The following is a 24,782-nucleotide window of genomic DNA, read 5'->3' on the forward strand; positions in this document are numbered from 1 at the left end:
AGCAGTTCTGCCTCACATTCAGGAGGTCTGAGTTTGATTCTCTTTTGGACCAGCTCTGCGGGGAGTTTGCATGCTCTGCCCGTGCTTGCATCTGGTTTGTCTAGATCCTTCCTATTATTAATGCCTGGCCACCAGTTGAGCTTTGTGATTACTGTAGTACTAATATGGATGCTTAGTAATTATGTTACAATAAAATAATAAACACGTAAAAATGCAAAATCTAATATGTGTACGTTTGATCAAAGATGATGCTGAAAGTTTGTATTTTTGGGAATATTGCTCTTTAGTCATGGACAGCTCCGTTCTCTTGATTTGAATTTTTACTTAGTAAACTTGGCGTCTCTCGACAAGCTCACATTAAGTGTGAAAATACGCTTTTTGCATGGCTGGCGCTCCTGTCACACTTGTGTGTGTGAGTTTTTTATATATTTGTCAGTCACAGAAGAGTTCTATTATGGTAGCACCAATTCCATCTAATGTGATCACATTTAATACAATGAGAAAAAAGTAAGGGAAAACACCCTGAAACCGATGGTCTCATTTGAACGTCTTCTTTTTTTTTAATTATTGTTTATTCTTCTTCACACAGAGCTCCAGAAATCATCTTGGGCCTGCCATTCTGTGAGGCGATAGACATGTGGTCCCTGGGCTGTGTGATAGCTGAGCTCTTCTTGGGATGGCCACTTTATCCTGGAGCCTCAGAGTTCGATCAGGTATTGGACCCTCAGTTAACTTTACATGGTTGGTTGTTTGGATGCCTGCACATGCTTCATATGCATTCATACATGTGTGCTTGTCAATGGGCTTTCAATTGGGTTGCTTCAATCCTAGAACCACCCCCCATCCTTCCCTCCCCGTTTATAGGAACATATGCCACAGTGCCACTTGTCCAATTAGTGGGCCACTGTTTTCCAGAGCGAGACATAGCTGAATTCCCTCAATCAGAATCAATGGCGAGACCATGACAGGGTTCTGCTTCAACGCCAAACAAACTCGTCGGATTTAACCCAAGCCAGGCAGAATGTCTCATTTGTATATCAGTGCTATTTTGAATTGGTGGTTGGATTCTTGGAATGTTTCCTAAAATGCTCTTTCTTTGTCCTCAAACCGCCTTGAAATGCAATTTTTTTCTGTCTTGAAGATCCGGTACGTCTCACAGACTCAGGGTCTGCCTGCAGAGTATCTGTTGAGTGCAGGGACAAAGACCACCAGGTTCTTCAATAGAGACCCCGACTCTGCCTATCCTCTGTGGAGACTTAAGGTAAAACCAACTCTCCTAAAATCATGACCAAAATCACATAAGTTGCCAGTTTGGACAAATTAACTCTTTGACTGCCAGACGTTTTCAGAAAAGGGATGCTGTGAGTGCCAGCCGATTTAAGCATTTTGACTGATCTTTGAAGGTCCACAGAAAATTTTCTGTTTGGACTATGGAAACACACATACTACCAAATGAAAGATTGAAAAAAAAAAAGTTTGTTTCTACCTTATTCCGTTCTTTAGTAATCAACAATAGAAAATGGTTAGTTTCACCCAAATGCGCTTGTTTTGGACCAAAATACGGAGAAATCAAGCTTTTAGTGAAACAATATTATTTCATGCACTCTAGTGAAGTTTACACTTCTTTTTGTCCATGAATGATGCCACAAACACCTAAATAGTGATTTACTTCTATAAAACACTACCACCAAGAATGAAAAAGTGTTTTTTGATAGCAAAATACGTTTATTTACATTTAACAGTGTAACAATTTGACAACAATTTGGCAAACTATTTACAAATGTGTGCAACTGTGGTGCTATTTACAATTATGTGGATGTTTCAACGACAGTTTTTCTTTTTGTGAAGCACTCCCCTGCGTGCAAGGAGACGCAACATGATTTGCACAACAGATTAGTTTCACTGCGATTGCCTCTTCGCGTGCAGAAGCTACACTTTCTTGCCGGCCGTTTTTTCCGGGGAATAGCAAGTATATACTGCAGTGTGTGTTGCCATAAAGTCTACTATCAGGATCATGCTACGGTTACGTTACGGTGATGTTACGTCTGGCTTCCTCATGTCCTTCAGTTCCTACCGGGTGGTAGATGTTCTGATCCATCTTATCCACTCCATTCATGGTGGCATCGTAGTCCAGAACCAGTGTCTTCTCCGTGATCAGACTGTACCCGCTCCTCCGATGAATATGCATTGGACTCGGGGTACTCTCCATCGCCCGATCGAATGTCCGCTTGTGCAGCTCCGCGTTTTCCGGCGTTAGCAGCGCTAGCCGGTGAGGCTTTATGACGAGAGAATAACGGCCGCGTCAATGCTTCCAACTGTGGCGTCAACCTCGGGACATACCATCATCATCATCATCAATGTGCATTGGTCTATGCTTTTTGACTACTCTCCATCGTCCGATCGAATGTCCGCTTGTGCAGAAGTACCCGGTCGGTTGTGCTGCGCGTTTTCCGGCGTTAGCGTCGCTAGCCGGTGAGGCTTACTACGTGATCATAACGGTCGCGTCAAAGCTTCCAACTTTGGCGTCAAGCTCGGAGTCACCATCATCATCATCGTCGACATCAATGCGCTTTTTAGTATTGATCGATGCTTTCCGTCTTTGAAAAAAATGCTCAAGCGTGAGCTGCTTGCAACCGGTCGCCATTGTTGCTTCATCAGCCATTGTTGCATCATCAGCCATTGTCCCCTCAACACTCTAGCTCCGCCTCACGTCTTCTACTGACGCCCACCCAATTTTGTCCAAAGAGAGTCATCGCTGCCATCAAGGGGCCAAAACGAGTCATTATACTAACTAGATCTGCTTGATACTTTCAGCACAGCTGCCCAAGGCTTTCCTCCACCCGTTTCCAAAAACAAAACAAAAAAAACATAGTGAACGTCTTTTAACTCTTTGACCGCCATAAACGTTATAAAACGTTTAGTAAAAACCTACGGAAGGGCGCCGAGGACGTTAAAAGACGTTCACTATGTTTTTTGGGGTTTTTTTTGGAAACGGGTGGAGAAAAGCCTTAGGCAGCTGTGCTGAAAGTATCAAGCAGATCTAGTTAGTAAAATGACTCGTTTTGGCCCCTAGATGGCAGCGATGACTCTCTTTGCACAAGGTTGAGTGGGCCGCCCACCGTGGGTGTCAGTAGAAGACGTGAGGCGGAGCTAGAGTGTTGAGGAGACGATGGCTGATCATGCAACAATGGCTGATGCAGCAACCGGTTGCAAGCAGCTCACGCTTGAGCATTTTTTTCAAAGACGGAAAGCATCGATCAATACTAAAAAGCGCATTGATGTCGACGATGATGATGACTCCGAGCTTGACGCCAAAGTTGGAAGCCTTGACGCGACCGTTATGATCACGTAGTAAGCCTCACCGGCTAGTGCTGCTAACGCCGGAAAACGCGCAGCACAATCGACCGGGCACAAGCGGAGATTCGATCGGGCGAAGGAGAGTTGTCGAAAAGCATCGACCAATGCACATTGATGATGATGATGATGGTGAATCCCGAGGTTGACGCCACAGTTGGACGCCACAGTTGGACTCGGCCTTTATTCTCACGTCATAAAGCCTCACCGGCTAGCGCTGCTAACGCCAGAGCTGCACATGCGGACATTCGGTCGGACGATGAAGAGTACCCCGAGTCCAATGCATATTCATCGGAGGAGTGGGTACAGTCTGATCACGGAGAAGACACTGGTTCTGGACTACGATGCCACCATGAATGTAGTGGATAAGATGGATCAGAACATCTCTTACCATCCGGTATAGCAACTGAAGGACATGAGGAAGCCAGATGTAACACCACCGTAATGTAACGGTAACAAATATCCTGATATTAGACTTTATGGCAACACACACTGCAGTATATACTTGCTATTCCCCGGAAAAAACGGCCGGCAAGAAAGTGTAGCTTCTGCACGCGAAGAGGCAATCGCAGTGAAACTAATCTGTTGTGCAAATCATGTTGCGTCTCCTTGCACGCAGGGGAGTGTTTCACAAAAAGAAAAACTGTCGTTGAAACATCCACATAATTGTAAATAGCACCACAGTTGCACACATTTGTAAATAGTTTGCCAAATTGTTGTCAAATTGTTACACTGTTGAATGTAAATAAACGTATTTTGCTATCAAAAAACACTTTTTCATTCTTGGTGGTAGTATTTTATAGAAGTAAAGCACTATTTAGGTGTTTGTGGCATCATTCATGGACAAAAAGAAGTGTAAAATTCACTAGAGTGCATGAAATAATATCATTTCACTAAAAGCTTGATTTCTCCGTATTTTGGTCCAAAACAAGCGAATTTGGGTCAAACTAACCATTTTCTATTGTTGATTACTAAAGAACGGAATAAGGTAGAAACAAACTTTTTTTTCTGATGAAAGTTCAATCTTTCATTTGGTAGTATGTGTGTTTCCATAGTCCAAACAGAACATTTTCTGTGGATCTTGAAAGATCAGTCAAAATGCTTAAATCGGCTTGCACTGACGGCATCCCTTTTCTGAAAACGTCTGGCAGTCAAAGAGTTAACGTCCTCGGCGCCCCTCCGTAGGTTTTTACTAAACGTTATATAACGTTTATGGCAGTCAAAGAGTTAATTAGAAATGGACTTTTATTTTTTATTATTCCAGTGTTAGTACTAGGAATGTAACGATAACAGCAGCGTCACTATATTAAAATTGCCACAATATCGTCGTCATGTTGCGACATTAAAAGCAGCTCATCTGTTAAAAAGGCCAGGTCACTTTCTATTAGTGCAGTTCCAGCACTCTCTGTTGGTTAGTTTATTAGTGAAGTTAAATTTTAATTAGGCATATTTTGGCCATCTACGTTTAATTAAGACCTATGCTAATCAACAGAGGAAGAGGAACGTCAGACATTTATATTTTTCAGCATCTCTGTCAAAAAACATTAAATACTTTTCACCCGCTTCAACCAAACACAGCATTATGAACTACACAGACTTTGCGCCCTTGAGCCAATAGGAGCTCAAAACAATAAAACGACTGGCCAAGCCTATTTCTTTGTCACTGCTGTTATTATGTACAAAAACTCTATATTATTATTATTTTTTAACAATACATTATTTTTAGTTTTTATTCAGTATTGTGAACTTTTTTTTATATCGACAACCTCCCCACACTATTGTGATAATTATCATATCATTAGATTCATATTGTGATAATATTGTATTGTGACGTTTGGATATTGTTAGATCCCTACTATACAACCTATATTATACCACACAGCTACAAAAAAAAAAAAAACTAGCCATGAGTTTAACAGAGGTGTTAACGTGATATCTGATCACAAACATTTAAGATTTTTTATTTTTTTCTAAATCATTGGTACATGATTTTTGAACACACTCCCCACAGGTTGTTTTTTTTAGTCCTTAACCAACTGTTTGTCATTATCTACAGCATGCTGTGGTTATGTTAAAAAGAACCATGACTAGTGCTTGAACTTTTGCCTGTAGAATGTCATGTGGAAAAAGTCACTAATTAGCTTTATTATGAACTCATGGTGTCTTATCCAAGAATAGGCGTGTTAATGTGCACAACTGCACATAATATTTTAAACTTTATGTATTCAGTCTGAACAGTCCTTTGTATGTGACACATCCTTATGCAGCAACTTTACATGCCTGTGTACCACTTTCATGGAGATAAGCAATCTTTCTTTTGAAATGTATATTATTTTTTAATGGCAGTATGTACTAAACATGTGTTCAATTGATTTAAATAATAGTTTTACCATATCACCAGATAAACACTTGCACATGCAAACATACAGCACATACTTTAATTAAAGCAACACGAGTCATCCCTGTCTCCTGTGTGACAAGCTATATAAATTTGCTCATAAATTCGCATCCATTTCTCCCAATTATAGGATGTTAGATGAGTGTTTGTATATGACCCCGGGGTTGCTCAGTGGGCAAGCTGTGTCCTGCTTTACATCAGCAACAAGAGGCTCAAATGAGTCACATATAAATAGTGCAGGTTGAGAGAGGAAGCATGTTGAGGGTTTGAGAGGAACATCTGCTTTATGTCTCCTATAGACTCCCGAGGACCATGAGGGAGAAACAGGGATCAAGTCCAAGGAGGCACGCAAATACATCTTCAACTGCTTGGATGATATGGCCCAGGTATGTAGCTGCCAATATCACAGACCACCATATACAGTGGAACCTCGGAGTTTGAACGTCTCGAAACTCGTACAATTCGGACTTCAACCAAAAAATCTGAGTAAAAAATGCCTCGGAGTTTGAACTCATTTTTGGAGTTCGAACACCCAAGCAAAGCAAGCTATGCCAAACATACCTTGAAAACAGGTAGCCAAGTGAAGCCGAGCGAAGCCTAGCAATGCCGAATGCTCACGTTGCGGTAGTTGAGACGATGCACTGCTCATTTCCAGTCAGATCGTGAATACTCCCGGAGGTGCTTCATACTCGCGAGTGCATTTTGATTTTTCCATAACAATTTTCTTCGCCATGGGCCCAAAGAAAGACAACAGTGCCAGTGGCAGCAAAGACAAACATACAGTGCTACGAACCACAGTGGGATTAGGAAGGAGATTATCGCGCAGTTGTAACTACCGTGACTACTTCTGTAAATACTGGCACGAGGACCCCCCTTGGCTGTTCAACAACGTGCCTGACGTTAAACAACGTACGCAAGGACCGTTTAGTAGTCTAACAATATGCCCAATGTAAAATACACAAACTCAGCACTGAACTACAGATAGCATTAACATAGTATTTATCATCCACTGATGCCATCACACCACAACAGGTAAGGTGTTTTTATTGTTTAAATACTATACTTTACTGTAAATGTAAAAAACATAAATAGAAATTAAAATAGGAATTTTCTGTTTTTGGAGCTTGGTTAACGGATTAATTGCATTTACATTATTTCCTATTAGAAAAAATGAAATCCTGATCCAAATGCATCCATAATTTTAAAGAAAGATGGAAATGTAAAAAGTAGGAGACTCCTTTAATTGTGCTCTGCTCTTTGTTACGAAAAACAGGTCATCAGTGGGAATCTGTTTTGATGATCCTGTGTAACTACAGGAAGTGACTTGCAATAAATCTACATTACTGCCATTTAACCAGTCTTTATGCAATGTCACTTTTCCTTACGACTCCCAGTGAACTCATCCGTCCGTGGTGGGAAACTTCACATGTAGCCATGATGTTGATAGGACATGCCTGACACTGAGATGATAGTGATTTTTGTTTGCTCTCGCACAGCCAAATGCTGCTTCTGCTACCAGATACGACAAAGGGAATGGAAAGTTACAATATTTTTCCCAAGCCCCTTTGCCTCGCCAAGAGTCCTGTCTGATCACTATGCTGCTAGATTCTGCCCCTGATAATGACAACGCTGGTGAACTATTTGCTTTGAAATATGCTAATCTTGATCCACAAGCAGCTGCAGCCTCTGGAAACTGTCCATATGGGTACATGCAGGTACATAAATGATGGAGACAATTATGGCTGTCCAGTAGGGCCCATGGCGGCTCTGAGTCCTGTCTGGAATAACACGCTCTCGGCTAGTACAAGATTTTATCACTGCCTGGGCTTGTTGAATTTACAGTTGCCATGCAAACACACACATACAGCACATAGTTCAATGAAAGCAACCTGCACGGGTGTTGATATCCCCCGGCTCATCTCGGTCTCCTACGCTTCAAGCTCTGTCACCCGTCTTCCTCTCACTGTTGCAGCCCGACTCAGTTTACTCTGAAAACACAAAGGATATAAAGCTGAACAAGCGTAATGTGGGAGAAAACTGCCTACTTTGGCCTGTCTCACCATATCCTCCCGTATAAACAAGGCAGTATTGTGGACATCTGTCCCTGCATATATAATGGATGACATAGCTAAAGGCCCTGAAAGACAAGAGGGGCTGCGAATGCCAGGAAGATAACAAACCTCCTTGCTGTAATGGGAAATGTGGTGAAGCATTAGTCCCAAGTATATAATTTGAGTAAATCGGAACCATCTAACTGAAATGAACTGGAAGCCTGAAGACCCTACTCAAGGCTCCCATGCTTCAAAATCTCTACGCTCTGTACAGTAGTTCTTTACAGGTTTACAACCCAAATAGTGTTGTAAAGTAGAATAAATGAATAAGACTAGACGGAAGATGACATTTTCATCCGTCTTCTTGGTTGGTCACAACAAACGTGCAAAGATGCCGCATCGTCCAATCAGCTCGAAGTATTGTACAGCAAGTCCCTCCTTTCCCGAACGGGTCTGCCGAGTGAAGTACCAGATTGATCATGTGAAGAACTCCCTTGAGTGAATCACAATTATCAATCTGGCTTGTGATGTTAGGATCGTACACAACTTTAGACTGTTAGACTTTTATAACTCTTATAGTTACAACAGTCACTAATTTGCGTCCCTGATGACAAATGGTTGAAGCTTTGGCAGGCGTATGCACTCTTTCTTTGTTAGTGCTCTTGTTGCTTCTATTGTAGTCATCACTTTTTGGCAGATTTACTCAAGCTGGAGAGCTGCATACAGGTCAGCATTTAAGCGAGCACGTTTTGCAACACATCTCCTTAGGTGTTGAGCGGCCCATCTGCCACCCCTGTCTTCACTCCTGAGTGGCATATCAGTGCTCCTCAAGACACAGATGTGGCTCCATCCAACAGATGTTTACACGCAAGGCCAACGTTTCTCATCCTTCTGGCCATCCTGGCAATATTTGTAGCTTGATTCATTTATTCATTATGATGCTCTAAAACAGTATTATTGCATGAGCGATTTAAGTGATTATCTTGTTGAATAATGTACATATATCTAAATAGAAGGATCTTGGAATGATATTATTGTTCGAATAGAATGGTAACATGGCTCTTATTTAGTATTACTGACCAACTTTGCATGTGCACATTTCCCAAAGTCTTCTCTTCCACCAGTTACAGAGAACATGTTTATTCCCCACCCCATTCCGCAGATTATTCCTTTATCACTACCGAGAGGTGTGGTCACAGACTCTGAATAAAATAAAAAAAGGGAAAAGAATTGCATCAGATTTGTGGCGGTGACTGGCAGCACATCTGATAGCCCCTGAAGCAGGCCTGCAGATAAGCGCTTGTAGCTTTATGAAAGAAGACCTGTTCCTCTGCATGTCACAGTAAACAAGGCTGCCTGTCTAATCCCAGTGTCCTCACACTGCCTGACAATCATGTTGGCCTAAACAAAGAGCAGCTATATCATGACCTTGGTGCTTGTTTAAACACGGGGAATGAGGCACAGCAAGTCCAATCTTTTCCACTTTGTTTAGTTTGCTTGTTGGCAGGGCGCAAAGGATTTGTAATAAATCATTCCCTTCACTAATGAGGTTATGTTTTCATAAACATGGCTTCATCTATTTGTTTGTTTTTGCGTGCAACTGTTTTGCAATGGGAACGGGTACATCAAATGTAGTTTGGGGTGGAGGGCAATGATGTTATCAATTTATAAATAAAATGAGAAGCAGGAAATGGCGATAGTTTTCTGTGTCATTCCTGCTGCAGCTGTTTAAGGTGTACCCCCCCCCCCCCCCCTCCCAACCAACTGCTGAGACCGCGATTGATTTGCCTGTGTTTCTGACAAGTGACATAGAAAATGAAGCCCTTAATTACTATTCAACACAAGCAAACAGTGGGAAAACTGTGTTCAGACGCTTCTATGATATCTCATCAGATCAGCTTTGAATCTTTTTGTGCTTATGGTAGTTCCTATGTCCTATCAACTAAAAAGAGGTCAGCTTTTATCTAGATACAGAAATTCTGATCCAAGGGACAAGGAAGCTGATTTGCAGAACTTGTATGCTATTGCCTCTGTCTCTGAGAGCGTTTAATAAGTGTAAAATGTCCATTGGCGTGAAATTCCAGGTGAGCTTGCATATTGTCATCCAACTAGCAGATTTAATTCGGAGAAATGAGCAGTTTCCCGCTTAGGGAAACAACTTGTTCTGGGTGATCTGTGGCCCCAGATGCAAGACGGAAGACCCACCTCCAGTTCCCTGCTTATTAAATCCATCCATGATCTCCATGTTGCTTAGCATCTGAGCAGGCATGAGCTGCTTGGCCCAGCAATTAGCCACAACCTGAAGGTTTGAATACAGATGAAGCAGTGTGATGCTTCTCAACATATTTTGGTTTTGTCGCGTCAGCTTTCTCCTCAGAATGGCGTCCTTTGTGGAGGAATCACTTTTTTTCTCCTCACCACTAACCAAACGTTGAATTTTCAGTTTTTAGTTTCTTACGCTTTCATGTTGTCACAACTCAGGAATGGATACACTGTCTAGATATTTCAAATGGCACTACAAATAGCAGTGCAAATGTTTAGAATGTCACTGAAGAGCAAGCCTGGGAACACCTGAACTGATGAGGGTGCAGATTTTTGTATTAAGTTTTTTTCCAGCATGGGAAAAAGCTAGAGGGGGATTTTCTTTTATGTTTACAAAGAAACATGACAGAAACCTCCTACATACACACAAGCACGCACGCTTGACTGTGCCGCTATTTGCTGCCTGCAGGTAAACATGACGTCAGATCTGGAGGGGAGCGACTTGCTGGCCGAGAAAGCCGACAGGAGGGAATTCATCGACCTGTTAACCAAGATGCTGACCATCGACGCAGACAAAAGAATCACACCTATCGAAACACTTAACCACTCTTTTGTTACAATGTCGCATCTCCTGGATTTCCCGCATAGCTCTCAGTATGAGTTCTATTTATCTAATTACCTTCTTTCATGGCGTAATTGCATCTGCCACTCATAAAACCACGCTCATTCCCTCTGTGTCACTTTCTAGTGTGAAATCATGCTTCCAGAATATGGAGATCTGTAAGCGGCGTGTCAACATGTACGACACGGTCAACCAGAGCAAGACGCCCTTCATCACCCACGTGGCCCCCAGCACCTCCACCAACCTCACCATGACCTTCAACAACCAGCTCAACACTGTGCACAGCCAGGTGACACCCAACACCTTATTCTGTCCTTTGTCACACAGCCATGACGTGTGTGTAGTGGCATGTGTGCAAAGTGCAATTTGAATTCCAAAACACTACTAATCATGCGTATTTGTACCTCAATGACAACAACTCTGGACTACAAATGGAATGTTTGGCTTCGCAAACATCACAGTGAGCTAAGTAATCAATCCCCAGTCACACTGACAAAATAAGCTAAAAATGATCCAGTGTGAATGCTGAGCCAGTTTTAATGTTTATATTTTTTCCATAACGTATATAAGTACAGTATTGCAATCAATTTCTTCTCAGTTCAAAACTGTTGGGCTGTGAAGTGCATGTGTTTTAGCCCCAGGGCTCCACCTACTGTTGTGAAGCAAGATTTACTTTTGGACTTTGGTTAATTACACATTGACAGAAATTAACTTGTTACTAGACAGTGACTTGCTTAGAAGCCAGTGACTGTAAACATGAGCAAAACCAGCAGTCAATGTGATATTTGATCATTTTTTTGTGTATGCACAAGCATTTATAGAAGCACTGCGCACCGCTCCAAAGCAGCATTAGCGTCTCCATAAACACATAACAACATTTATTAACTACCTACCAGGTAATCCGGGGTTGCCATAGTGATGACTGAGATGCTGTTATTGGCATTTCAAGCCATATATGTGTAAATGGTTTAGAAGCTGTAATTTTAGCCAGAATGACTGCATACTGCAGTAATAATTTAAAAGCTGCTCATGACCTGTTTTTTTGTACCTTTTTTTCCCATGTGCACATTTCCTGGCCTTCGATCCTCCTTTTCTGCCTTGTATATCCATCTGGCTGCATTTCTGTCTGCAGCCAAGTCCTATGGGATTGTCACAAAGTGCTGATTGCACACATGACAAGCCCTGCTTCCTGCTTATCTTGCATTCTGGAGCTTTAAGTCCTCGAGAATCCCTTTACCCCGGGCTTCGTCTCCTTCCCTCCTCTCGTTCCTGTCCTCCTCTATCGTCTCACTTCTCTCCATTTTACCCTGGATTTGAGCTTGTGGTGCTTTACTGCTTCCGTATGGCGTGGAATCGGAACTGCTGACTTTTGACTCCGCCAGGCTTTAGATCAGGGATGGGCAGACTCGGTCCTCGAGGGCCGGAATCCTGCAGGTTTTGCAGGTTTCCCTCTTCCAACACAAGCTGATTCCAATCAACAGAATCGTTATCAGGCTTATGCAGGGCTTGCTGATGAGCTGATCATATATCAGCTGTGTTGGAGAAGGTAAACATCCAAAACCTGCAGGACTCCAGCCCCCGAGACAGAGTTTACCCACCCTTGCTTTAGATTGTAGATCCTGAATATCTTAAGACAATGATTTTACAGTAAATATTATCTTAAATTCTGTTGAAGCATTTACTCACGCTGCGTAGGATGCAACAGCACTTCATTTTTTCTGTTTTTTAATTGCCGTTTAATTTTCTGGATTTTACAAAGAGATGATTCAAATGCTGAGTATTTCTCTCCGCCCATATGGATAGTGAAAAGATAAAAACTTGATCATGTATTTAAGTCTAACTCTGTACACAAACTGTTGTATTGCACACGTCTTATTTCTGGTCAAGACATGCTGAACGACTCAGAGTGAGAAGGTTGCATAATTGATGAATGCCTGTTGGAGGTGAAAAATTACTCTTATCAGGCATAATGATTTGTAGGCTGCGCTAAATTTCCTTGCAGGTCATTATCGAGGCTCGTCATTTTGTATCAGACATTTGAACCAATGGAATTCAGCACTTGTCTTGCTTATTAATATGGCATTGTTTAAAAGAAACATACAGCATGTAACGTGGTGGCCTCTTTATGAGATCATGTAGTTTGCTTCTATCTTAACTACTGTTGCGCATCATAATCACACTGTTTTAGGAAAATGACAAACTGATGCATCAGTGCATTTGTTCAGTTTAAACGCAGCATGGTTCTGGTTACGGTAGTTTAATATTTTGTGCATTGATTGGCTGTTGTTATATCGTCAAAATGCATTCAAACATCCCAATCTCTTTTTTCTGTTGGTTTCCTTCAATGCCTGGCAATTCACCTTCTATTGATAAGTGCAATGGTGCCGCCTCTACTCTTTATTGCCTCTCCCACATTTAAGCAATTCTACCTACTATTCCCATCAGTGGAACCCTCTCATCTTTTTTTCATTTTGGTCCCATCATCCCTTTAGGCCACCAACCTGGCTCCCTCCTCAACCAACAATTCCACCCTTTCCTTTGCGAGTCCTGATGTCTCCATACTAAACTACCAATCTGCACTCTACCAGCCTTCCGCTGCCTCCATGGCAGCTGTGGCCCAAAGGAGCATGCCCCTTCAGACGGGGGCTCCTCAACTCTGCGCTGCCCGGCCCGATCCCTTCCAGCAGGCGCTCATCGTCTGTCCTCCTGGCTTCCAAGGTAACCGGATGTAACAGTCAGAATAAAAACGAGGCTTTTGGAGATCTTAAGATGGAAACTCACACAAGTGGTCACTATTAACTCATTCAATTTACACTGATCACAACCCTAGAGTGCCAGCAATTTGAGAGCATTTTGACAGATTTTTCAAGATGCACAGACTATTGTGTTCTATGATTATTATTTGTACATTGAATCTACCAAATGAAAGAAGAGATTCTCTTCTTTCACCAGAAAAAAAAGTTTGATTCTTCCCTTTTCCGTTCTCTAGTAATTAGCAGTAGAACAAAGGTAAGCTTTTAGAAATTCAACCCCTTTCCCAAAATCCGGAGAATAGCTTTTCGTGTAAACAAACATCAAGTAAAACAGCGACTTTGACACAATTAGTGACATTTCTAACATCTGACCAGTGGTTTTATTCTATAAAATTAGCTTATTCAATTTTTTTTATGGGTTTTGATAACAAAATAATTTGTTTAGTGAAATACAAGCACTGACATGACGCCAACTCACCGTATCAACATATCAAACGACATATACTTGACCTCACTGAATGTTTTGATTATAATGGACAACTTAAAGGGGACGTAAACCCAAAACATGTATTTACAATAATATTTTGTATTTGCCCCCACAGTCTAAACACAGCATTTTGATGAAATTAATATTGTGTTTCGGGAATATGAGTTAACCAAATACTGCTGGAAAATCCACTGGTTTATCACCATCTCAAAGGGTTTGCCATTTTGCCACTTACTGTCAACTGAAAATGATATCACAGTTGCTCAGGGTTCGGGTAACAACCATTCACGGCTCACCTGTTTTCTGAAGCTGAGCCGTGATTGGTTGTTCCCTGAGCAAATGTGATGTAATTTTAAGTCGACAGTGGCAAAATGGATTTTGCTATATATTCCACAAAAAAAATATTTATCAGAATGTCATGTTTAGACTAGTGTGGCTGCATAGAACATATTATTGTTAAAAATATTTTTGGGTTGACTTCCTCTTTAAGTCGTATTTGGCATATAACGAGCGAACACTTAAAACTGCAGCATTTTTTTAAACTAGTAAAATGTATGTTATGTTTTAACCGTGTTCTCCCATGTGAAAAAGCATGCCCTTTCTGGCATGTTTGCTTTTTGCTGCAAAGTTCAACTAACTGCACTACAAGGCAGAGTTAGTTTTAAACGACCAGCAATGACCCCATTATAAACTTAAAAAGGCAATAAATACATTTTCACCCTCACAGTTCAACACCTCCCACAGACAGACTTTTATTTGTGCTTTGATTCATATTCCGTGTTTAGAACACAATTATTGCCTTCTAATATGAGTTGCTAAATATACACATCGCTTATAATATGTTGACATCCTGTTTGTTTTCTGCTCTTTTCCAGGACTGCAGGCATCGCCTTCCAAGCACAACAGTTACTCCATGCGGATGGAGAATGCTGTTCCCATAGTGACACAGGCCCCCGGCGCTCAGCCTCTGCAGATCCAACCAAGCCTCCTTACTCAGGTACGTACAAAGGCATTCCATTTTAAATTATACTAATATACACTATGTGGGCATAAGTGGGCCATTCCACCTAAATAAACCTAAAATAGAAGAAAGTAAAAAAGTAGTTACATCAGCCTCGGCACTTCTGGGAAGACTTTGCAAGATGCGTTTCATCTTTTTGTTTTCCCCCCAATTGTTCTGAAGAGCATTTGTGAAGTTAGAGGTCACTGGTTATGGAACTCAGAGAGGTTGGAACTTTATTTTTTAGTTCAGCCCCAAACATTTTTTAACAAGTTCAAGAAGAACTCTTCTACAGTGCTGTCGTGGACCTTCATCATCATCTTCGTCATGCTGCAATATCTCAATTTTGTTGATCTTGTGTAATATATTGCTGATTGTAGGAGGAAAAAAAATTGCATCCATTGTTTGGAAACCTTTACAAAAACTAATACTTTTGATAGAGGCTGGAAATGTTCATGACCTGGCCTTGCTTGGAGATCGGTTTTCACTGCTTTTTTGAATGCTTTTAGGTTGCTCTCTTCTGTGCATTACTTCCAGTCTTTCCAATCTCTCTTCCTCACTCGCTGTCTATGCAGCCCAACTCTCCTACGCTTTGATGCACGCTGGGCAAGAGCCTTTCACACAGAGAAGGTCGTCACTGAAGCATGTACTGCACAGTGGAGCTGGTGACTTTTATCTGTTAATGTAACGTTAAGGAAGTAAGAGTGAATGTGCCCTGTCGAACCACTTCCATCACCGCTCCACCTTTTCCCTATGGAAATTTCCAGGAAGGCTTTAAATATCTCTGAAAATCTTGGGAGTTTGAAGCACTCCCTTATCTCCAGTTAATCATGCAATAGGCAGGCAGGCGGCAAAGCCCTTGAGTGTGTGTATGTGTGTGCGAGGGCATGCCTGTGTTTCTATGGTGGCTTAATCTGTCAGATACCAAATGGTGATTAGCTCCAGGGCTGCTTCCGAATCAGCCGTTCTGAATCAGAGGCCTCAGAGGACCTTAAGAGGTCAGGCGAAGCTTGAATCAGGCCCCAAAAGACCAGACAATTCATATATTCACCAAATTCTTGAATACGTAATGAATCTACAGGACAAAATAAAATGTCTTGTTAAGAAGGTAGAAAATGTAAATTACATTTATTGATGCTTCAACTGCAGATCCCCGCACTACTTGTCTCCACCGTCTGTGTATCCATGTTAAATAAAGGCACAAGGTACTTGTTAGCATAAGCAGATGGTTTATATGGACCAGCATGCAGCACACCTTAACTGCCTGTGTGTCTGTGTTTATTCCTTCACGGTGGGAGGTCTCGATGGCTTGGTTTGATCGCTGGTGGCTTGCTTTCTCCCCACCTGTGCCTCAGCCCGCACCCCAATATAACCCCACATGCCCACAATGCAGGTTATGCCCCAACCTTCATGGAGAAGGGCCCAAAGCAGTGAGCACGAGGAACCAACAAAACCTTTATCTGGTGCAGGAATGCAGAAAATGTGGAAACAATCAGGGAGTGAGAGCTGCGGCTTTCAGAGCCCCGAGGTGACAAAGGGTTTTCACCCGGGGAGTGTTTGACTGAGGTGGGAGGTGGCGGGCAGCTGATAGTGCTGATGAGCTCTGTGAGGAGGGAAAAAAAAGGGCCCACATAACGGGGTTACCATTTCAGGGCAGACAGGCTGGTTATACAACACAGACGCCTGGTAAGAAAGGCCTTTAGAGAGCCAGCAATGGAGATAGAGTGAGCAAGAGGAGGAGCAAGATGGATGGATGTATTAGTATGTCAAAGTGGCATGTTGATAAAGGGCCGTAGACCTAAAGGCCATCTCAAACGCCAGAATGTTTCATTAGAATTCACTGAGGAGGAACACGCCCCCTTGCAACCTCAGACTTTGACATAGTTAAGGATGTTAATTGTTTTGTGTTCAATTTTACTCTCTTACTTTCTCTTTTCTCGGTCTTCCTATCACATTGTTTCAATATGCTTGTACTTGTAAATAGATGTGTAAGTGGTATTAAATGAACGATTCATTAGCCATGACATGAAAGTGCTGATCAATAGAACTGCATTAAACTATTAGGTTTACTAATAGTATCACACAAACATGCTCAGTCAGGACGACATGCACACATGCATACAAACACAATGCCCGATTCTCTTCTTCATTACAGATTTCAGACTTCAGATAAAGTTCAAACAGTGAAGTTGGGACATTGTGTACTGTAAAAAGGACAAAAGCATACAATGATTTGAAAATTATTTTTAACCTATATTCAGTTGAATACACTAACAATAACAAGATATTTAATGTTCAAACGCATAAACGTGATTGTTTTTTGTTTTGTTTTTTCAAATATTCACTCAGTTTGAGTTTGATACCTGAAACGTGTTCCAAAAAAAGCTGGGACATCTGGGACATGTTTACTTCTGCATTAACAGCAACAACACTTAATAGGTTTTTGGGAACAAATGACACAATTTTACATTTTTACATTTTGTACTTGATGTTGAGTTTGAGTTATTCAGCAGTCAACAACTGAGCTTTTCCGAAATGCTCATTTTTATACCCATTCATGACCCTCACATGTAGAGGTGTTTTTGTTTTGGGCATTCCTAAACTTTCCCAATCTTTTGTTGCCCTTGTCCCAGCTTTTTGGAACATGTTGCAGGCGTCAAATTCAAGATGAGAGAATATTTGCAAAACAAACAAACAAACCAAAAAAGTTTAATCTGATTGAACATTACATTTCTCTTACTTGTAGTTTATCCAATGGAATACACTACTACTATTTGCAAGTCATTCTGTTGGGTTTTTACTTACATTTTACACAATGTCCCAAATTTTTTGAAATTATGGTTTGTAGTAACTTTAACTAAACTAAAAACTAAAGTCTCATGTACCCCATATGGATACACATAAACACATGGAGAAAACTATCGTAGCAAAAGTACTCTATAAAGTCCTGGTCTTGCCACTTGAGGCCAATTTTGTTGCTTTACAATCACTGCGAGACATTGATTTATCACACCCTTAAAACTAATTATCCAAATATATCATGTATTCATGTTTTGTCGTAAACGTTCAACAATAGATGTATGTGTCGTTATTGTCTTTTTAATTTCCACTCCCTATTGTGTCTGTTTCTACCTCAGCAGGCTTGGCCCAGCGGCACCCAGCAGATACTGCTGCCTCCAGCCTGGCAGCAGCTCACTCACACCTCAGTTCAGCATGCCGCCGTCATCCCCGACTCCATGAGCAGCACACAGCCTCTAGCCAACTGGAGGTAAACAAACGCCATTTCCTTACTAAATCTGTGAATTTAGAAACTTCAAATGCAAGAAAATGAACTAAAAAATTTGATAAATTTCTGGTTACTTTAAAACATCCCTCAGTCCCATGAAAACAGAAACCTAGTTACACAGGGCTAATGAGGCCCTACCCTTATATACAATATGCACTATGCCAGGGGTGCTCAAGTTCGGTCCTCGCGAGCCTCTATCCAGCCTGTTTTCCATGTTTCCCTCCTGCAGCACAGCTAAATCTAATGATCAGCTAATCAGCAAGCTTTGCAGAAGCCTGATAACGATCCTGTTCATGAATCAAGTGTGTTAGTGGAAAGAAACATGGACTCTTGAGGACCGAACTTGAGCACCCCTGAACAATGCATTCCTCCATCACAGCATATGCAGACCAGTGGTAGTAAAACAATTGTTCATTGTAGTCAACATTCATGGTTTTTTTTGTAATTCATTGACAGTAAGGATGTTCAATACCACTCTTTTTTTCAGACCAATTCCAGTACGAGTACTCAACTCTTGAGTAGTCACTGATCCGATACCAAATTCCAAAAAGTATTTTTGATACACAAAATGTCCCCAAAATCAATGACAGGTCATTTTAAAGAAATACTTATATCCCAATATAGCATGTTTGCTTAATATTGCATGAAATTATTGGCAAGTTTAAATTATTCTATTTTCTAATTTATAGTCCCTGATCATAAAACGACCACGAGAAGGCGCCCATTGCAATTACCGATATCTTGAAATAAGGCCAGGTATTGGCCCGATATCAATACCTGGTATCTGTACTTGCCTATCCCCTTATTGTATTTCTCTACAAATAATTTTAGTATTTCATATTTATTTATATGTACAAATAAACCAATGCACAAAAAAAAAAACATTCTTATTACAAAGTGTGTGTGCGTTTAAATAGTATTTCAAAAATTTCCAAGATCAACTTTTTGACAAAAACTTCCCAAAAATATATATGCTTTTGCGATCCTAGCTGTGGCTCTCAGCAAGCTCTTGGCAGGCGAACATGCAGTGCAAGTCAACGGTTTCGACACACTTTCTCCTTCAATAGCATTAAAAAGTATCTTCAAACTTTATTTGAACAATTCTAGAATGAAAATGCATTTATAATGTAAACACAGGTCATCAATTCACAACAATAAAACACACAATTGGGTTTATGTCTGTTAGAGTAAGTAATATAAGAAGATGCAAACGTGATTGACTGAGTAGTCAGTATCTCCCTGACAGCCTGTCCTTTATCTTTATCGAATCACAAGAACACTAGTGCGTTTATAAGAGCAGATTCACCTCAGGGAGATGGACGAGATGAACATGAAGAGACTGTCTGCGTGTCAGTGAGACGCCTTGACAAATGGTAGCGAGTGGGCGAGTGGGCGATCAGCAGAGAGTGACACAGGATGCGGGTTGATAATGTGCGACATGTATGTAACTGTGATGACCCCCCAACTCCCCAACCCACCTCCTCTCTTGGCTTGTTTCTCCCTCCCCTCCCGAGTAAGCGCTGTTGTCTACAGAGAGACAATCAGGAAAGTGTCGCACTTCCTCTGCAGAGCTATCACTCCGCAGCTGGTGTCAGCTCCTCTGCCCTCCCCTTTTGCTCCTTACTTCACTTATTCTCTCTACATAATCATGCAGTATTCTTCTTTTTTAAGTTGCTACTGACACCTGCTGGTTTATGAGGAGGGGGAAACTACTACAGTACAGTACTTTTTCTGTTACTGTACGGGCTTATTGTATTTAAATAGGTGCCTTGCTCTGCTTGTTAATGAGCAAATTCTTGGTTACATTTTGGTTTAACGACATACGTATAAGTAGTGTGCATAAAATTAACTTAAAGTTACACTTAAAAAATCATATTTATATGAAAATGTTAAGGATTTGAACATCACAGGGGTGAGAAGATACCAATCTGTTCGGCAAAATGTCGATGTATTATGTATTTCTGTTAATTTTATTAATTTATTATTATTTATTGTTTTTATGTTTGACCTTACTAAGCAGATGTATTTTTGTAAGGTATTCAATTATTCCAATGTACCAGTATGATTTTTGTAAGTGAATAATATTTGCCTGTGGCTATACTCTTCTTTTACCAGTGTTGTTTGAAAACTGTTTTTCTACTACAGGAATTCCCACCCTCATGGCGGCCATTACAATCCCATCATGCAGCAGCCAACTTTGTTGGCTGGCCACGTCACTCTCCCATCCAACCAGACGCTCAATGTTGGAGTGGCACATGTTATGAGACAACCCTCGTCCAATAATAACTCCTCTTCCAAAAAGAACAAACAGCACCAGAATTCTGCCAGGTGTGTGATAACAACAATTACATTGGCCGAGCTACAGCGCACACCTGTGCATCACAGATTGGTTATATTAAAAATGTTATAATGACATTTTCAAAAACATAAAGATGGTAAGTGGCAAGCATTTACGATTTGCCATTACTTTACGGTTTTATTTGCGACACACAAATTCCTGTACATTTAAACATAAATAAATAAATATATAATAAATAAATCTAATAAAAATTTTTGATTTATTGCAGTACTTAAATATTTCATGATTGTCATTTATATATCGATCTGATTTTTCAGGAAACACAAAACATTGAACATTCGCATCATGAGATGATTTAGGCCAAAAAAAAATCTTTAAGCAAAAAAATGACAATAGCTTATGACCGTACACCTGAAACCCAAAAAGCACCATCTTAAGAAATTAGAATACTACATAAGAAACAATTAAAATGATTGTAAATATTTTTCCCATGTGATTTAATGATTCTGAATAATGTAGGAGTTTCACTTTTTTTCATTTAACAATTTTTCTAATTCTACAGTATTGTAATTTATTGAGCAAGGCTGCACGAAACACATACAATTCCATTTGAATTCTTCCAATTTGAATTGAAGTGGCAAACAGAATTGTCTCTCTAAAACATTAATGGTATGGCATCCGAATTAATGCGACTCCTAGCATATCTGTCCAACATTTTAGTGTTTTCCCATGTAAAAATGACTGCTGTGAAAAAGGTTATTAAAACAACAAAGCCAGTGGTGGTCTAAGACCTTTGCAGAGGACTGCACTCATAAATAAAGCATGATGTCTCGTGTTTTTTATGCTTACTTCTTAATTTTGTCTTTCTGCCTTAAAGGAACGCTTCAGCCTACGAAGTGTCATCCACTCAGGCAGTGCTGTCGCCACAGCGTTCCAAAAGGGTGAAGGAGAACACGCCCCCACGGTGCGCTGTGCTTCAGAGTAGCTCGGCCTCGATTTGCCCTCCCCCGCAGGGCGGCGGGGGAGGCGGCTGGGGGACTATTGAGGCCGAGCAGGCTTCCAGCACCACCCGCAGCCATCCACACCAGCAGCACGTCCCCAGACAGACCATCATCATTCCTGACACACCCAGCCCTGCGGTCAGCATCATCACCATCAGCAGTGACACAGATGAGGAAGATGACCACAAACAAAACAATGGGTCAGTTCTGTCTTTTGGAAGAAATGTCATAATTATTACGATTATGTTTTCTTTATTGCTGCTAGTGCTGCTATCGAAAAGCGCGTGCCGTTGTGTGTGTTGAGTGAAATTGGGCACATTTGATTATAGGCATTACAAAAGTATAGCAGTCTCAGAGGAGGGTCCAAACAAAGCTATTTTTTGCAACTGCAACATGAATCTGATATCAGTCAGAGCACACAATGCTGCTATTTTCTTTTATTGGTCCAGTCTTTGGTCCAGGTTTAAGATGATGTTTGTTTATTTCAGAAATTCTCTGTGACACATTGGTGTTCTTGTATTGAAATTACAATATCTAATGTCATGTAATGCAAGAGCTGTATCAAATTCTTCTGCCCTGTTAAGGGGAATAATGGTTCCTTGTTTTCTTTTTTTCTCTTCACATTAATACAAATGTTTCTATGCAGCTCCTCTAGTCATGGTAGTCTGATTAATATTGTGTTTGTGGAATATGAGTTAATCAACAAAATCCACCGTATTTTTATCTGTTTTGGGGGGAGGCCTTTTAGTCACGTCACTGTCAACTGAAAATTACATTACAGTGCCTAAAGACCAATCACAGCACACCTGCTTTTATGAAGCTGAGCCGTGATTGACAACTGTGATGCCATTTGCAGTCGGCAGTAAGTGGCAAAATGGCCGCCCCTTAAGATGGATAAAAACGGGTGGATTTTGCTTCTCAACTCTTGCATATTATTGTAAAGATAATTTTTGAGTTGATTTCCCCTTTAAGTTGCCTAAATGAAGTAGTCTGGAGCCTATCCCAGCTGGCTTCGTAGGCGGGGCACACCCTGAACTGGTTGCCAGTCAATCGCAGGGCACACAGAGACAAACACTCACAATCACACCTATAGACAATTTGGAGTGTTCAATTAACCTGCATGCATGTCTTTGGAATGTGGAAGGAAACCCACGCAAGCACAGGGAGAACATGCAAACTCCACCCAGGAAGGCTGAAGCCTGGACTCCATTGACGAAAACGAAATAAAAATATGTTCTCACTTAATAAAAACTGGACTAAAATCTATGGACATTTTAGTTCACGAACAAAGACAAGACGAAAATTATGATGTTTAACTAAATATGATAAAACCGTGTAATTGAAACTGGACTAAAACAGACTAGATTTAAAAATGGCTGATAAAATTAACACTACTGACTGCTGAGTAAAATCCCACACACTTTACTGTCTGTGTAACCCTCTAGTATTTCAGCTAACTGTATTCATCACAGTTCAAGCAGTAGAATTTGTCATGTAGCTCCCTGTTCCATTGCCTTCTCTCCAGCTCATCTTCGAAGCAAAGGAAGAATGTGATCAGCTGTGTGACTGTCCACGATTCACCTGACACCGACTGTTCCATCAACAACAGCCCTTACACTGTGGAGTCTAGACACGCCAATAACAACAACAACAACAGCTTTGACACAAAGACCACCATACTGGACAACTACAACAATGGCAACCCTCGCACAATCATCATCCCCCCTCTTAAAACTCAGACCAGCGAGGTTATAAATGAGTGTGAACGCTTGATGCCAGGTAACACATCAAATCACATTTAAGCCTCATTCTTCTCCAAAGTACTGTAAATATTCCCAATACCTTCTGTGCAGATACAATGAATCATCAGAACTTCGCGTACAAGTTCAAATCCTCCAATGGAGTGGTTTCGGGCAACACTCACATCCTAGGTGGTGTGACTGCATTGTACAGACAGCAGCGCTCAGGGCCGCACCCCCTCCAGCAGCAGCCTCTTAATCTCAGCCAGGTATGAAGACACATAAAATGACATGACACTGCTGTATATGTGCACAAGTCTGACAGCTGAACTGAACTGCTTTTATGGTACAGATTGCACACACAGTATGCACACTAGTTTCATTAATTGGCTCAGTCTGCTACACTGTTTTGGTTTATGACTATGCATTCAGGTAACTCAATCAGGGTCTGAGAAAGATCCCTTTTTAGTGCCTTACTAGGACATTCTGGTAAAGTCTATGATTCAAATGTCAGCCTTTTTTAAGCCCTTTTATTTTCCAAGAAGGCTCTCATTGATCTCTGACTTGACAAATGTGCCTCAAAGTCAAGGTTTTCATATTGAGTCCCCAAAATGGGTTGCGGGTCAGTATTGGATTGCAACTGTAGTGGTGAAGAGTCAAATTTACCCTAATTCAACTCATTGACAGCCAGCCATTTTCACTGAAGCAATCCCCTTTGCTCTCGGCTGTTTTACTGGATTTTGACTGATTTTGCAAGGCCCTCAAAATGTACTATTGCTATAAAAAAAAAAAAAACTTGAAACCTATCAAAAGAAAGATTACAGTCAAAAATATTTCTATCTTTTTCTGTTTTGCAGGCAATTAGCATTACAAATATAGCTAAGTTTCATCATAATTCACAAATCTGCTTAGAACTGTGGGTAAATGGGCTTGTTTTTAACATGGCCTTGGTTGAACTATTCAACTCTGCTGCCACCTGCTGGCCGTTTTTGTAATAACTACCATTGCTTCAATCGTTTTGTGCAGTTGAGAGGCTGCATCAAAGCCTTGTGTATGCTGTAGCATTAAAAAAAAACATATAAATATGTCTTTGGGACACTTAAAACATTTAAAATAAAACCTCTTTATAAATTTTTGGGAGCAAATTAGTTAAACTAAAGTAATGTTATAGGGTCTTTCTCATCCTAACAAGAAACATTCTCATTCTAACGCGAAAGTTTCTCATTAGAACAATAACGTTTTTCGTCTTAGTAATGAGAAAGTTTTCTTGTCCTAATGAGGAACGTATTTCATTTTTAATTTGCATTCCCATGTCACTGTAAGGGCTCCACAACATACAGTACCAGTTGTATCAAATTTATGACACCACTCTGTTATTGGAAGATGTTGTAGCTACAGAAGAACGCAAGTATTTGAAGTTGAAAACAGAAAAAAAACTACCTTATCATAAGGGATGTAATTATAACGGCAATAGTGTGATATCGCGCTATTTAAATTGCTACAATATCGTCGTCGTCATGTCACAACGTT

General features: G+C 40.8%; 1 protein-coding gene and 1 long non-coding RNA gene across 5 annotated transcripts in view; one reads left to right on the top strand and one right to left on the bottom strand.

The window, feature by feature from the left end:
* Window positions 1-24,782, top strand: part of hipk2 (homeodomain interacting protein kinase 2) — a 78,640-nt gene that overhangs the window by 51,511 nt on the left and 2,347 nt on the right. The window contains exons 3-14 of one of the 4 annotated variants that reach the window (XM_086073105.1): window positions 590-713; window positions 1,142-1,261; window positions 6,052-6,138; window positions 10,535-10,719; window positions 10,814-10,976; window positions 13,180-13,405; window positions 14,803-14,924; window positions 18,068-18,195; window positions 20,359-20,541; window positions 21,390-21,713; window positions 23,039-23,292; window positions 23,367-23,521. In XM_086073105.1, the coding sequence (XP_085929231.1) occupies window positions 590-713; window positions 1,142-1,261; window positions 6,052-6,138; window positions 10,535-10,719; window positions 10,814-10,976; window positions 13,180-13,405; window positions 14,803-14,924; window positions 18,068-18,195; window positions 20,359-20,541; window positions 21,390-21,713; window positions 23,039-23,292; window positions 23,367-23,521 (2,071 nt within the window). Of the gene's footprint in view, window positions 1-589; window positions 714-1,141; window positions 1,262-6,051; window positions 6,139-10,534; window positions 10,720-10,813; window positions 10,977-13,179; window positions 13,406-14,802; window positions 14,925-18,059; window positions 18,196-20,358; window positions 20,542-21,389; window positions 21,714-23,038; window positions 23,293-23,366; window positions 23,522-24,782 lie in introns of all 4 variants that reach the window. The other 3 variants (XM_086073104.1, XM_086073107.1, XM_086073106.1) reach the window with 3 other exon arrangements.
* Window positions 6,733-19,676, bottom strand: LOC147175943 (uncharacterized). The gene is made up of 3 exons (XR_015094556.1): window positions 19,520-19,676; window positions 18,060-18,189; window positions 6,733-7,740 (listed from the first exon to the last, which is right to left on the bottom strand). It is a non-coding gene; the product is annotated as an uncharacterized LOC147175943 (long non-coding RNA).

This window comes from Leptonotus elevatus, chromosome 4 (genome assembly GCF_054856555.1).
Source record: "Leptonotus elevatus isolate MCC_2025b chromosome 4, RoL_Lele_1.0, whole genome shotgun sequence".
NCBI classification, from domain to species: Eukaryota; Metazoa; Chordata; class Actinopteri; order Syngnathiformes; family Syngnathidae; genus Leptonotus; species Leptonotus elevatus.